Here is a 13,503-nt window from a genome sequence, read left to right as displayed (position 1 = left end):
GCTTGATGATGAGCTTCTTTTCTGAGGAAATTATAGTACAATATCTCAGGAGTGGCCCAAGTGATCCCTCGTGATTTATTGGATGTTTTAAGTAGGTAGGAATGTATTCTTTGCACCTGATGTCCGAGGAAAGTGCGTCTTACAACTAGCACTTCCGGGCGTCGGTTGTCCTTCCGTATAAAATCAGGTCTGTTTATCGATTGAATAGACTTATGGAATGAATTAAAATTTTAAGTGAATTAAGTGAATTATTAAACATTCAATTTGTGGCATAGTGTCTGCAATTATCTCCATATTTCAAACGGATGGATAACTTCAACTGTATTTTGCCTCTTGCCGCGGCGACAGACAATTAAATGGAGAAACAAGCTCGGTAATTGTATACAGAAACGCGCGGGACTGTTAACTCCAGCGATATTTCAATTTCCGCCTACCGCTGATCGCGCAAATAAGTACGACGCCCAAACACAAACCTAAATTTCGGTAAAACATTACAATGCACGCATTTATTTATATTTTTCTGCCATGCTCGCGGTACACACGCGCAGGTCCGGCAAGGTAAATGTACCTGGTAGTGAAGCTTCCATGGAAACCTGTACGTTCAAAACGTGGCTGTTCTTCGGCAGTTCATACGACTTAGCGCCATCTCTGTGAGAAGGGAACACTTACGGCGGGACAAGAATAAAGTGGCGTTATGTTTGTTAAAAAAAGATGTCACGTCATTTCTGCTGTCAAAGGCGGGAAATTAATCTAAATGGCCTGCCTTTTGAGGAGTACGTTCACATGCCCCGCAATTTGACTCGATGGCAGTTTCAAGCTTTTTATCGCGAAAAGCGATGCAGCGAAGTGCTAGTCTTAGCACTGTCGCAATTGCACCCACGCGCAGAACATGGTTTCTTTGCGGACCGAAGAAATCTTAGGGAGCTGAGTGCTGGCAGCATCGTTTGACGGCAAGTCTGTCGACCAGCGCAGCCGGGCGAAGACAGCCAAGAGAACAATTCTATGATGATCGAAACTCAGTACTTTTGATTGAAAGTATTGACCGACGAAGAAACACACGTCTCAAACAGAACACTAGCATAATTCAGACAGATGTTGACAAGCAAACAACCAAACTTCGGAGGGGGGCGTGCCTTTCGACACACTACAAGAGCTTCCTTGCATTTCAATTGATAGCGGAAGGAACGCCCCTTTATTTTAGCGGGCGCTAAGAAAGTGGTATTTATTGTTAATGATAAAGTGATAGATATATCTGTATTTTATTTCCTTTGATTTGGAATTCTATTTTCGTTATATGAAATCAAGTTGCGTCTTGTTTATAACTGAAAACTTTTTATCATCAAGAAAACTCGTTTCCTGCTCGTCTAGTCCCACTTCAATCACTGCACCAATAACCAACTTTTTTTATTTATTTTTGAGGTTTTACGAGCCAGAACCACCATCTGATTCTGAGGCATGCCGCAGTGGGAGACTCCAGATTAATTTTTACTAACTGGGGTTCCTTAACGTGCACCTAAATCTAAGTACACGGGTGTTTTTGCATGTTGCCTCCATCAATTGTAACCACCCTTGCGGATGTCAGTGACAATTGATTCTGGACCGCTTTTCGTCCCAGCTTCGCCACTCACTTGAATTGACCTTGGGTCCGGCGAATGCAATAGATGGATTCTTGAGTACCGCATAGCATATTAGCGGGGACCACGCCACTCCGGTAGGCAGTGCAACTGCAGCATCATCCTCGTTTAGCGAGATGGTTTGTTTGCACCCTGGAGACTTTTGCAGCGAAGCTGTTTATGGCTGGGGTTCCATAGAATTTTCGGGTCCGTCTGTTCGGGTCCGTCGGGTCCGTCTGTTTGATGAAAAGCTATGATGACCATCCATTGCTCGTACCACTGCTCCCACGTTAGTCGCCGTCTCCTACCAAAGCTGGCTCGTTGGCACCCCTGGTCGTAACGACGCAAACGCGTTCGTGCCACTGCTCGCGCGTTCATCATCGTCGTCGTCTTCTGCAGTGACTCCGTTGCCGCTCATCATGCCAGTGTTCCCATACTGCCCCTCCCTCTCAAAAGGCGCTGATGGCACTGGACCACTGCAAGTCGGTGCGATGATTTCGGTCTAAAATTCTTTGCCTCAGTATATCACAAAACAAAGAGACGAATGTATATAACGAATCTATAATAAGAATGAACGCGGAAGTATAAAAATAAATGTGCGTGCCTACCTTTCGTCGGGATGAACACCGATCAAGACAATAAATGTGTTCGTACCTTTGATCACAACTCTATGCCACCTCTTTTCGTGCTCTGCACAGCTTCGATGGTCATCCAGCTGATCACAGAGTGGAATGGCTCATGATTATTTTTCTTTTAACACGAAGGTGTTTTATGCAGGGGTCCACGCTTGACTTCTTATAACGGATCTGACGTCGGCGCTAAGGGGTAAAATAGCTTGCTGGTTGCAGCACTGTGGAAGCTACACAAATTATTTGCGAATAGATAGGCCTAATGCCCCTCGAGAGGTGTTCAATCCGGACCGCCTCGTCTGTTTTGACGCCGTAACCAAAGCTGCGTGTACATGCATGGGACAGTAGGGCTTCGCTTTAACTGTACGTTTTCCCTGCATATACCTTGCAGCCTGCTTAGCAAGTAGTACGGGCGAATGCTATTATAAATGTTCACCTGCGCCACAGCATGAGCTCGGCATCTACTTGGCGTTTGCTCGCTAACGCAACCACGTACCATGCTAGAGCGGGGTAGTAAATTAATCATGCAGCGAACAATTATGCTTTTGTAGCGTTCTGGATCATCAATGCATCACCAATGCTAATGCTGTGGCGGCGTCTGCTAACTTTTTTTTTTAGTATGTAGTATGTTTATTTGGCCATATTATATACAATACAATATGCCCTCGAGGTGAGGCTAAAGGAGGTAGACCAAGCATACCTCCTGACAAGGCCTAAACCCCGATCACACATCATGGAAACGGGGGCCGAATGGACAAAGAGAAAACAAAACAATGAGCAAACATGATCACAATAGAAAATAGGTAATGATAGACAATAATAAATATCCATTAACAATAAACAAAACATTTCATAATATGCACATTCAAAAAAAAACTAAGTATACAGAATTAGCTGAAATTTAACCGGGGGGGGGGGAAAGAATCGTCAGTTTTTTCTTAAATACAGACACACTATAACTTTCTAAAGCAATCTGAGTAAGAGACTGGTAGGCATTACACAATGTTATAATTTGATAATCGGTTGTTTGTTTACCATAATTTGTTCTGGGTCTTGCAGTAGATAGGGCAACGGAACGTAGACCATACGCAACGTTTCTTGAATTATAAGTATTAGAAAAAGAGTTAAAGTCATGTTTGACTTTATAAAAAATGTGAAGAGCCAAACTAAAATTGTATAAGTGAAAGAAATTGCGAACATGAAATGTTTCGAAAAGATTAGCTTCAACAGATGAACTTGAACTTAATAAACGTAGATCTCTTTTCTGGAGAGAAAGCAGTTTGTGTGAATCAGTTTTGTTGCATGTACCCCACACTAGGTTGCAATACACCAGGTGAGACTGAACAAGGGCAAAATATAACTGTTTTTTAATTTGTAGTGGGAGGAGATGTCTAACACGATAAATAACATAAATAGATCTGGCCATTTTTAGTCTAATGTAGTTTATATGATCACTCCAACCCAAATCGCTACGAAAAAACACACCAAGGAAACGGCAACTATGAACTTGCTCGATGTTTACGTCATTAAAAAATAGTTTGATGTGATGATCTAATGGTTTGTTTTTTGGATGGAAGAGCATAAACTTTGTTTTGTTTACGTTTAATTGAAGTTGATTAACATAGAGCCAAACCGCTAACTCCTCAAGCAAGGTATTACATTGGTGTTCAAGTACTTGGAGACTGGAGCCGGAAAAAAAGACATTAGTATCGTCGGCATACATCATGATATTAGGAGTTAATGGAATGTTTACAATGTCATTAATATAGAGAATAAATAAAAGTGGTCCCAGAATTGAACCCTGAGGGACACCGAATTTTATCATACCAAAACTGAATTTTACATCATGAATCTGAGTGTACTGTATCCGTGCAGTTAGATAACTTTCCAATAGTGAATTTGCCACTCCACGGATCCCGTAAGTTTTTAATTTGTGGAGCAGTATTGTATGTTGCACAGAATCAAAAGCTTTGCGCAGGTCGAGAAAAATTCCAACAGAAAAAAGCTTAGTTTCAAAATTGTTAATTATAGAGTTTTTAATATCTAACAGAGCAGATTCTGTTGATTTACCGGCCTGAAAGCCATACTGTTGGGGGCAAATAAGATGTTTAGCTTGTAAGAAATTGTTTAGTCGCCTATATAGTATACGCTCAGCTAACTTCGAAAACAGAGGCAATACCGAAATAGGACGGTAATTATTTGGGTCATTTTTGTTTCCTCCTTTGAATAAAACGGTAACGCGCGCGACTTTTAATTTGCTAGGGAATACACCAGAAAGAAGCATTCTGTTACAAATATGCGTAAGAGGGCCAGCAATAATATTTACAGCACATTTGATAGGAAAAGCAGCAACTTCGTCATCTCCAGGTGAGCAGGTGTTCCTGAATGAATTAATGATAGAAATAACTTCATCAACTGAAGTAGGGGACAAAAATATAGATTCAGTACTGCAAGAGGGTAAGTATGAGTCAACAGACCGAGTTGAATGACAGCTAGCAGAGGGTCGGCATGCTCCAGCAACTAAAAAGTGTTCATTCAGCATATTGGCAAGTGAAACTCCAGCATAATTCACCCCATTGACTTTCAGCTCAGAGGGAAGACAATTCTGCCTGTTCCCTATAATAACGTTAATACCTTGCCAAAGTAATTTAGGATTGTGTAAGATTGACGAAAACTTATTTATATAGAAAAAAGATTTAGCTTTCTTTAGATCTGAGTTTAATTTATTTCGAAACTTCTTAAACTTAGCTAAATCATCCGGGCATCGCGTTTCCAAAAAACGAGAGAACATTTTGTTCTTTTCTTTAATTTGTTTCAAAAGTGCTCCTGTCATCCATTCTTTTCTAGCCTTTCTATGTTTTTTTATAGTTTGAGTTGGGAACGCAGCGTAATAGCATTCAAGCAGCTTCTGAATAAATATATCATAAGCACGGGACGAGTCATTTTCACCATATACATCTACCCAATTAATTGTCGACAACAAGTGACAAAATCTGGAGATGCTCTTTTCATCATTAACTCTACGAGCGTGAACGCGTTTATTCAATTTGGTCGTATCAGGAAAAAGTGAAAAGAAAGGCAAGTGATCACTAATTCCAGAAGAAAAAACACCGGATATGCAACTCTGAGGTGGGAAATTAGTGAAGCACAAATCAATTAATGTTTCAGAGTGCAAGGATATGCGAGTAGGCAATTTAATAGTATTGTCACAACCATTAGACAGCATTATTTCATTTAAGTTAATCTTCAGAGCGTTATCCTCCAAAAAGTTAATATTGAAGTCACCTAGCACAATGATACGCCAGTTGTTTTGGTTAGCAAACTTCAGAAAACAATCAATGAAGCGAAAAAAATTGTCAGAATTTCCTTGAGGGGGGCGATACACAACCATAATAGTAACTCTACGAAAAGCAATGCAAACAGTTTCAAAATCAGTACAAACAATTGAATAATCCGACAAGACCTCAAAGCACAAATAATTTTGCACATATAAAGATACACCACCACCACGCTTTCCATCTCGAAATACTGAAATGGGTTTGTAACCAGGAAACTCGCTGACATCTGCATTTGAGGTAAACCATGTTTCAGTGAAGGCAATAAGGTCAAAATTAAAGTTCAGTTTAGTTAATTCAGCTTCTACTTCTTCCGATTTATTTTTTAGGCTTTGACAGTTCAAGTGGTAAAGAGATAGTGTGTTGCGAGGATTGTAAGCACCATCCTTTAGAAAGTCGGTGAATGACTCGGCAGTAAAATAAGCCATTTTTGAGCAGGTGTACTGCGCAGTCTCGCAGCAACAGTGATTAAACCATCGTATCAATGTCCTCCTCACAAGCGATCCTGATGGCTCGTGCACCAGGTTGCTTTCGAGCGTAGATCTTTCCTTCCTTTGACCAGACGAAAGCGTACTTCATTTCCTTAGCCTTCATTTTAGCGAGCCACAGTAAATGCCTGCTAGAAGCCGTCAGGTTATCAAAGAATCGAATGTCATCTTCGCATTTTTTGCGCTTTGAAATCCAGTCTGATTTTGTGGATCGGTTGGCAAAACGGATCAAAACCACAGGCACCTTGTCTGGTTGAGATGGAAGGCGGTGTAGCCCTTCAATGTCATTTGCTACAAGTGTGGGCAAGTCAAGCTTTACAGCAAGGCTGTTTACTTTGCTCAGTAAATCTTCACCATCTGTCACAGGCATTCCATGTATTTCCATGTTTTGCCGCCTACTGTACTGGCTCAGGTCGTTCAATTCCTGACGCAGTTTTTGAAATTGCTGACCGTTCTGGTTTGCCTCAATGTCGTCAACTCTCTTACGCAGGAGCTCGATTTCCTTGTCATGCCTATTATAGACACTTCGAGCAATTTGTCATACGTGTCAGACATATGTTGTACAGACTTTTCAATGCTTGAAACGGTTTCCTTCAAAGATGTCAGATCATCCACTTTGGCCGTGAGATTTGCCAATGACTGACTAATCTCAGCAAGCCGTTTGCATAGAACAGCAGAAGATGCATCACTGCTGCTATCCTGGCTGCGATACGCCGAAGACCGACATGTCAAGCATTTCAAGACTTTTCTTAATTCGGCATTTTTTTGCTTTAAAACTCCGCTCCCCAACCCCTGCACACTTCCCTATATGAAACCTTTGACAGCAATCTGCACAAGTCATAAATTCTTCACCATCTATAATGTCTTCGTAGCATGCAGAACAAGGATCAAAATTTTCAGATGACATTGCAAGCAAGACACTAGACCATGGGCAGCAGTGGCAGCAGTGGCGGCAGCATGCACTGGCAGCTTAACAACAGTAAGAAAAGACAACTAACCTGCAAAATTCAAAACAGTTGTTTGAGCACTCTTGTGCAGCAACGTGCCACCGCCACCGCTGCCGATGTGTGAAGGCTCTCGACGACTTGCGCAGCTTTATAGCCAGAAGGAAGGGGGCGTATCTTCACGTGATGACAGCACGTAGGCAGCCACACACGGTGCGTCAACGAAGCCAGCAGAATGCAGATCGCGCTTGATACGGAAATTCTTGCAGACGGACAACAGCGAAGGAACTGCAAAATTCAAAACAGTTGTTTGAGCACTCTTGTGCAGCAACGTGCCACCGCCACCGCTGCCGATGTGTGAAATCACTAGAAATCAAACCAATTTGACGGCTCCGTGCCGTGTCTGCAGTACTCGCAGCGTGAAAAACAAACAGCCGATCTCAATAATTACGACATAACATACCTAATTATTTGTCATCAGCTTGAGATGAGCAAGCGATGATGTATTTTGCCGCTTGTTTCTCCTTGACAAGGCGGAGAGCCAGTAACAAGTGCGAATTCGGATCGAAGCGGGTAGTCGCCGCTGTATGGGTGCTGCCATGTTGCTATAGTTGGTCACGGTTAGAGTAGCGATTACGGTATTACGGCTACCGGCGATAACTGCCACAGTAACTCTGGGTAACGACGTGCATGCGCAAACGTCCTAACATGTCACGTACCGCTGTACCGTATCATGTAGCGATGAAAAGTAAAACTAGTGTATACTCAATAATCAGCCAGTTACGCCCGGAACTACATACCGCCGTGCAACGATGTTACCTGTATACGCCTTGTACTTTCAGCAATGCTGCAACCAGCTTGTTAGATGGAGATAAGAGTGGTGCAAGAGAAGTACTAGATCGTGATACTAACGAGCACCGACAGGGAGCGCCTCGGTAATCACGGTGCAGTGGAGGCTCCAACGCGGTAAGTAGCCTGGTGTTGGCACTTCGCCCATAGAGAAACATATTAGTAAATAGCGGACACTCAAGCCGTTTCGCGGCCGAGCAAGTAAGGGTCGGATCACCCGCCAGGCAGCGTAGCGATTTGCGCTTCCAGTTTACCTCGAAGGTAGATGGCTACCTTTGAGATAGCTATCTACCTTTGATACGTCTACGGAGTTACGTCCACGCATCTCGCTTTCATAGACATTGATGCTGTGCCGGTGATGTGCCGCTGGTTACGCCCACCTCACTGCGCTTTTCCACGCGCCGTCTCACTCGTGTGGTAAGGTGTTTCTTTTCTCTGCAGAGATGATTTTGCTGTTTCTTGCGTTAAGAAAATTGTTAGCAAGCCGCTTGGTATGCTGGGTGAGCGTATTTCGAACGTGTAGCATAGAAGCTGAGATATGGCGCCCATTTACCGCACAGCCACCCGTTGGTTTTGCACACATCCTTTTCGGAAGAACATTTGCATTCCTTCCAACGCGTAATTTTCAAAAAGTCACTCGCAAGAACCTTCGGTTTAAAGCACAGAACGTGTTGTATGTGGCTTACCCGTACCATCACACAAACATTTCATTTGACGCAGCTCGAGTAGTGTAATGGGCATTTGGGGTCATTTTGTCAAGGATTTTTAGCGCACTGCATGCTGCATGCACCTGGCCTGGTTTGCAAGTGTCATTTTTTATTTGCGTTGTTAGTCATTGCTAAAATATTGTTCTTCTTGTTTGTGTATTTATCAAGTGTGTGATCCAGAATTTTTCTATTTCCCTATGGTATGGTATGAAGAACTTTATTGAGGTCCTGAGGGATCAGTCTGGGACTGATGCGGGCCTATTTCCCTATGTAAACAAGAAAAATAAACCACTGCTTCCTATTGTGTGCAATTGAGAAAAGCGGCTCAGAAACGGTAAAAGAATTGCAATAAATGGAGCCGTGACCGCATTATTTTTCCAATCTGCATGAGCTGATACAGCGTTACTGGTTCTTGGAGAAACTTGGCGGCTCTTCCACTAAAATGTTTGCTATCCGCGAGTTTATTACGTCCATTTGTTCGGTAGGCTTAAAAATGAAATATTAAAGCTCTAGCGCTCCACTAGAGGTGACGTATTCAACATTTTTGCAGCCAAAGGTTAACCAGAATCGAAAGCGTTCTTGTGGAAATCGAAACCAAAAGACAGCTAAACCACGCATCAAAATTCTCGGAAGCCAAATTAGCGGTCTCGCCTGCCGGCAAGCTGACAGCAGTGAGTAAGTCGGCCGCAGGGCTTACGGGAGTGTCCGCTCTTTACGTATCTGTCTCTATACTTTGCGCGCATGATTTCTCTTTTGCGTCGGTTTAGCCTGTGGCGCCTCGTTGCCAACGGAGTGCAGTATCAACATGCACCAGCAGCGCATACACGCCGCTTACATGTTCGCTTGAGATGGCACCAACTAAGAAAAGTGCTGCGCTAAGCGGTGCAGAAATGCAACAGCGTCGACGGGCGAATCTCGCTTTGATCCTAGACACGCACGCGTAAAGCAGAACGCCAGCGTGAAGCATGACGCGTTCTCGATTCGAACTCTGCCACTCGCACTCCTGAAGTTGGGTGCGTCGCACCCGAACTATACTCCGTTTCATACATCAGGCGCAACACTGTGGAAGCTACGCAAGTAGTGCGGTCTCCGAATTTTATCACTCCACGCGTTCCGCGTATGCTTCGCTGGGTGCCAGCGCCATTTGCTCGCATGAGCATGCATGTGAGACGGCCGCGACGGGATGAAAATAAAAAATACTAGGAAAAGCAAATTGAGTAAAACAACGTGTTAGCAGCCAAATACGCGCATGGTTTGTCTGCTTCTAAAGGTAAATTCTTATTTTCATTCGTAACTGACCTTATATAGAGAACATTTTCACAAAAAGCGGTCAGGAGACACCGTACTATTTCTAAGCGCGAACGGAGCCACTGCAAAAATATCTCTAGCCTCCACAGCGTTGCACCTGATGTATGACACGGATCATAGCTTCCAAAGACACTACGAAGTCGGATGAAAATGCTCGTACCGTCACTGAAGCGACTCGGCAGCTGGACGCCGCTCGCCAACAAGACTCGACACGCCAAACAAACCTGCGACACGGTCTCCGACCCGCAAATAGTGCGCCTTTCGCTGCAGCAGACCGTGACTTCACCAAGCAAACATGCAACAGCTTCTGTGAAGACACCTTTGACTTTCGTGTTCTACCGATATTTTTTTTTTATTGAAATGAATATTAGGAGAGGTTGGCGCCTTTATGGTGGCACCGGCTACTCCTTGTCACTTGGAAAAGGAAACAGTTTTGCGTAAAAAGGCAGAATAGTGACACAAAAGATGACTCTCAGTGGAACACTGGATGAATAAAAAATATGCAGTCCAACAGTACGTGAATCGCTAAGTTTTGTGCACGAGTTCAGTACTCGTACGCCCAGCTAAAGTCAGATATTTTGAACAGCCAAAACACACAACACGTGAAATACACTGCTAGTACAGAACAGAATTATACATATTGCGTAAAAGTTGAGATCGTCACACAAACCAGTTATGAACCACGAATAACATTTATGTTACTCATTTAGAGTATTCGGATCATTCCTATGAAAGAGGGATCAACCCAAATTTTTTTTATATACAATTCAAACCCGAAGTTGTGTAAAACTTCTTGGTATACCGACGTGCTTCGAAGCATTAGGAATGATAATGTGAATTTAAAACCTAGCTGTCATTATTTTAAAGAACAATTAATTTCGAAAGAAATCGAAGAAGTTAAGTCTGAGTTTGAAGTCATGGATGAAGAAAAAGCAATAAGCGACGAGAAGAAACACGCGGTTTCCAAAGAAATAACAAAAATAAGGTATCAAGGGGAAGTCACTAATGATGTTGGAACAATAGAGCACGCATTCGACTCTTATTTTGAAAGTTTGATAAAAACAAATACATATGATACTGGACGTTTTAGAGCGGACTTGCCATTAATGCCAACAATATCAAACGAGGTCTGTGAAGCGCTCGACAGACCAGTACGCCTACCGGACGTTCAGGATGCGATTGATGAACTTAGTCCCGGCAAGTCGCCTGGTCCTGATAGTCTTGGAGGGGCTTTCTACAAGAGCTTTAAAACTGTAATAGCTGTAGCATTACACCACGTGATAAGGGAGACGTACAAGAACAAGGAAGCGCCTCCTTCTTTTGGGACATCCCACGTTATTTTAATTCCTAAACTGAAAGACCGTGGGAGGCTTGAAGCCTATAGACCAATAAGCTTGAAGAATACTGACTATAATGTTTACGCTAAAGTACCAGTGTGACGAGTTCAGACTTTTATAAAAGAACTTGTGGACCCCCATCAGACATGCGGTATCAACGCAGGTCAATCCTTTTGAATATACATATTGCAAGGCTCATACTGGAATGCTGTGATGAAGAGGAAGACCGAGTCGCCATAATATAAATTTATCTTTAAAAGGCTTTTGATAGAATCCTGCATGATTTAATATTCTTGCTTTTAGAACATGTTAACGTCAGTGCAGTGATAATCAGAAAGTGGTCTTGGCACGTGAAACCCCATAATTTAAAATTTAGCTGGTGTAACTTCTATTCGGTAAAGAATGAGTGATTAGGGCTAGCCCTTTTTTTTGAAACAGATTGTTAGTAGGTTCTTTTCCTCAAGGGATCAAATGGATATACAGGGTGTTTCAGCGAACACTTTCAAAAATCTTTAAAAGTTGCCCGTGACAGACATTACAATGCTAGTTCATGAGCTGGTCTACTCAAAGCGGTGGTCAATACTTGCACAAAAAATTGCGATGCAATATCGGCTAATTAATAACAGTCCATCAATTAAGGGTTTAACTAATTACATTGTGGCCCATATTACAATTTACAAATTCTAGCCGGGGAGTTCGCAAGGCGGATCCACTTGGAACGAATGTTCAAGATGACACCAGTTTCGATATATAAATTACCAAACTTTGCCGAGAAATGTATTAGCGTTTGCTACGACTGCTGTCCCTGTCACAGATCTGAAGCCTTTCTTATGAAAGAAACTGCGAAGCCACTGGCAATGCCTGTGGGACATGAAAACAAAGAATATGTTTCACTTGATTAAGCCACAGTTAGGTTTCTGGCCCCCGTAAACAAAAACACGACGGTCTGACGTCCTATTTTGTCGACTCAGGATAGGACACACCTATGGCACCCAAAAATTTTTAGTGACTGTAAGTGAGCCTTCAACATGTGGTAGATGCAGTGAGAGGCTGACCGTTCTCTACGTCCTCCTGGAGTGTCGGGAAGCCGAAGCTGAGCGAAAGAAACATTTTCTTCTTGTATATCCTGCAATGTTTCTTGGTGCAGAACCGTTCTTTGACACCAAAGCAGTTCTAGGTTGCTTGAACGACGTCGATTTGCAAATTTTTAGCCCCAATAATTCATAGTACATCCTCTTTCCAGAGGATCCCGCTGTGATGGTAGTTTTGTATAACGCATTCCTCCAGGCGCTTGAATCTCAAGGGCTCCGTTAAGGCAGTAGTACTTATTGCAAATGTTTATCTATGAAATATTTCTCTATATCATCATTATTTCACAATGTATCTTTCGTGTCCATTGTACAGCTCATTAACGATCGGCATAATTTTATCTCATGTAGGTTTTATGCACTTTACAGCGACTGTATTTTAGGCCCCTTTACAGCCACGTAACAACTACCCTTCGACATTCATAGCTCCACTGCGAACTCATTAACACCGGCCTGACGCTCCTTGGCCACATTTGGACCTTTTGCCACAAAACACCACATTCATCATCAATAATGAGTTTTGAATGAAACTTGTTTACACTTATTTCTAACATAAAACCAGCCGTGCAATGCACCGCCAAAAATAAAATTGTGTAAAAACTTTCGATATGGCTTGATTTAAAGCAAGATATACCCATTCGAAGAGTGTGTATTTTTTTGTCGTCACTTTCCCTGGATTCTTCCGATCTCGTTAGTTTTGGTTCATTGCGCAGATGAACTCCTCTACCTTGGAATTGCCAGAAATCGTTACGTTAGGGTGAACTAAATTAAAGTTACAAATGCTGGCGTCAGGCCCACAATTTTCTATCAATTTTTAACTGAAAAATTACAAAACATTCTACACGTTATGCAAGACTGATTTTCCTAGAAGAATGTGTTCTTAATGTCAACTAATAATATGCATTCTTACTTTTCTCCAAAACGTATTTTTCAAAACCTCGTCTCATTCCTTAAGGGGTTTATGTCCTAGCCAACGCCGCAGGTAGCACACAATGTCGTGCTGGACAAGTCAACTTTAAATAAACTGTGTCTCGGGCAAGTGACATTCAAGCGAATGTGAAGAAGGTACTTCGGATCCACTTATGTGGCCTTTATTGCCACTCTCCGCCAAACTAAAGGATACTCCACAAGCGACAAAATATCTTGAAAATGGCATGAAGGTTAGCTTGGATGACTCACTGTGTACAGTGGCGACCGAACAGTCA

The 13,503-nt window shown here is 42.5% G+C and overlaps 1 protein-coding gene across 1 annotated transcript in view; it reads right to left on the bottom strand.

Moving 5' to 3' along the window:
- Positions 1 to 6,880: 6,880 nt before the first annotated feature.
- LOC139055548 (uncharacterized) overlaps positions 6,881 to 13,503 on the bottom strand; it is an 81,542-nt gene continuing 74,919 nt past the window's right edge. The window contains exon 3 of the mRNA XM_070533057.1: positions 6,881 to 7,297. Coding sequence (XP_070389158.1) covers positions 7,161 to 7,297 — 137 coding nt within the window. The 3' untranslated portion in view covers positions 6,881 to 7,160. The remainder of the gene's footprint in view (positions 7,298 to 13,503) is intronic.

This window comes from Dermacentor albipictus, chromosome 2 (genome assembly GCF_038994185.2).
Source record: "Dermacentor albipictus isolate Rhodes 1998 colony chromosome 2, USDA_Dalb.pri_finalv2, whole genome shotgun sequence".
NCBI classification, from domain to species: domain Eukaryota; kingdom Metazoa; phylum Arthropoda; class Arachnida; order Ixodida; family Ixodidae; genus Dermacentor; species Dermacentor albipictus.
Note: the sequence above shows the minus strand (reverse complement) of the source record. Positions and strands in the feature narration are given on the sequence as shown.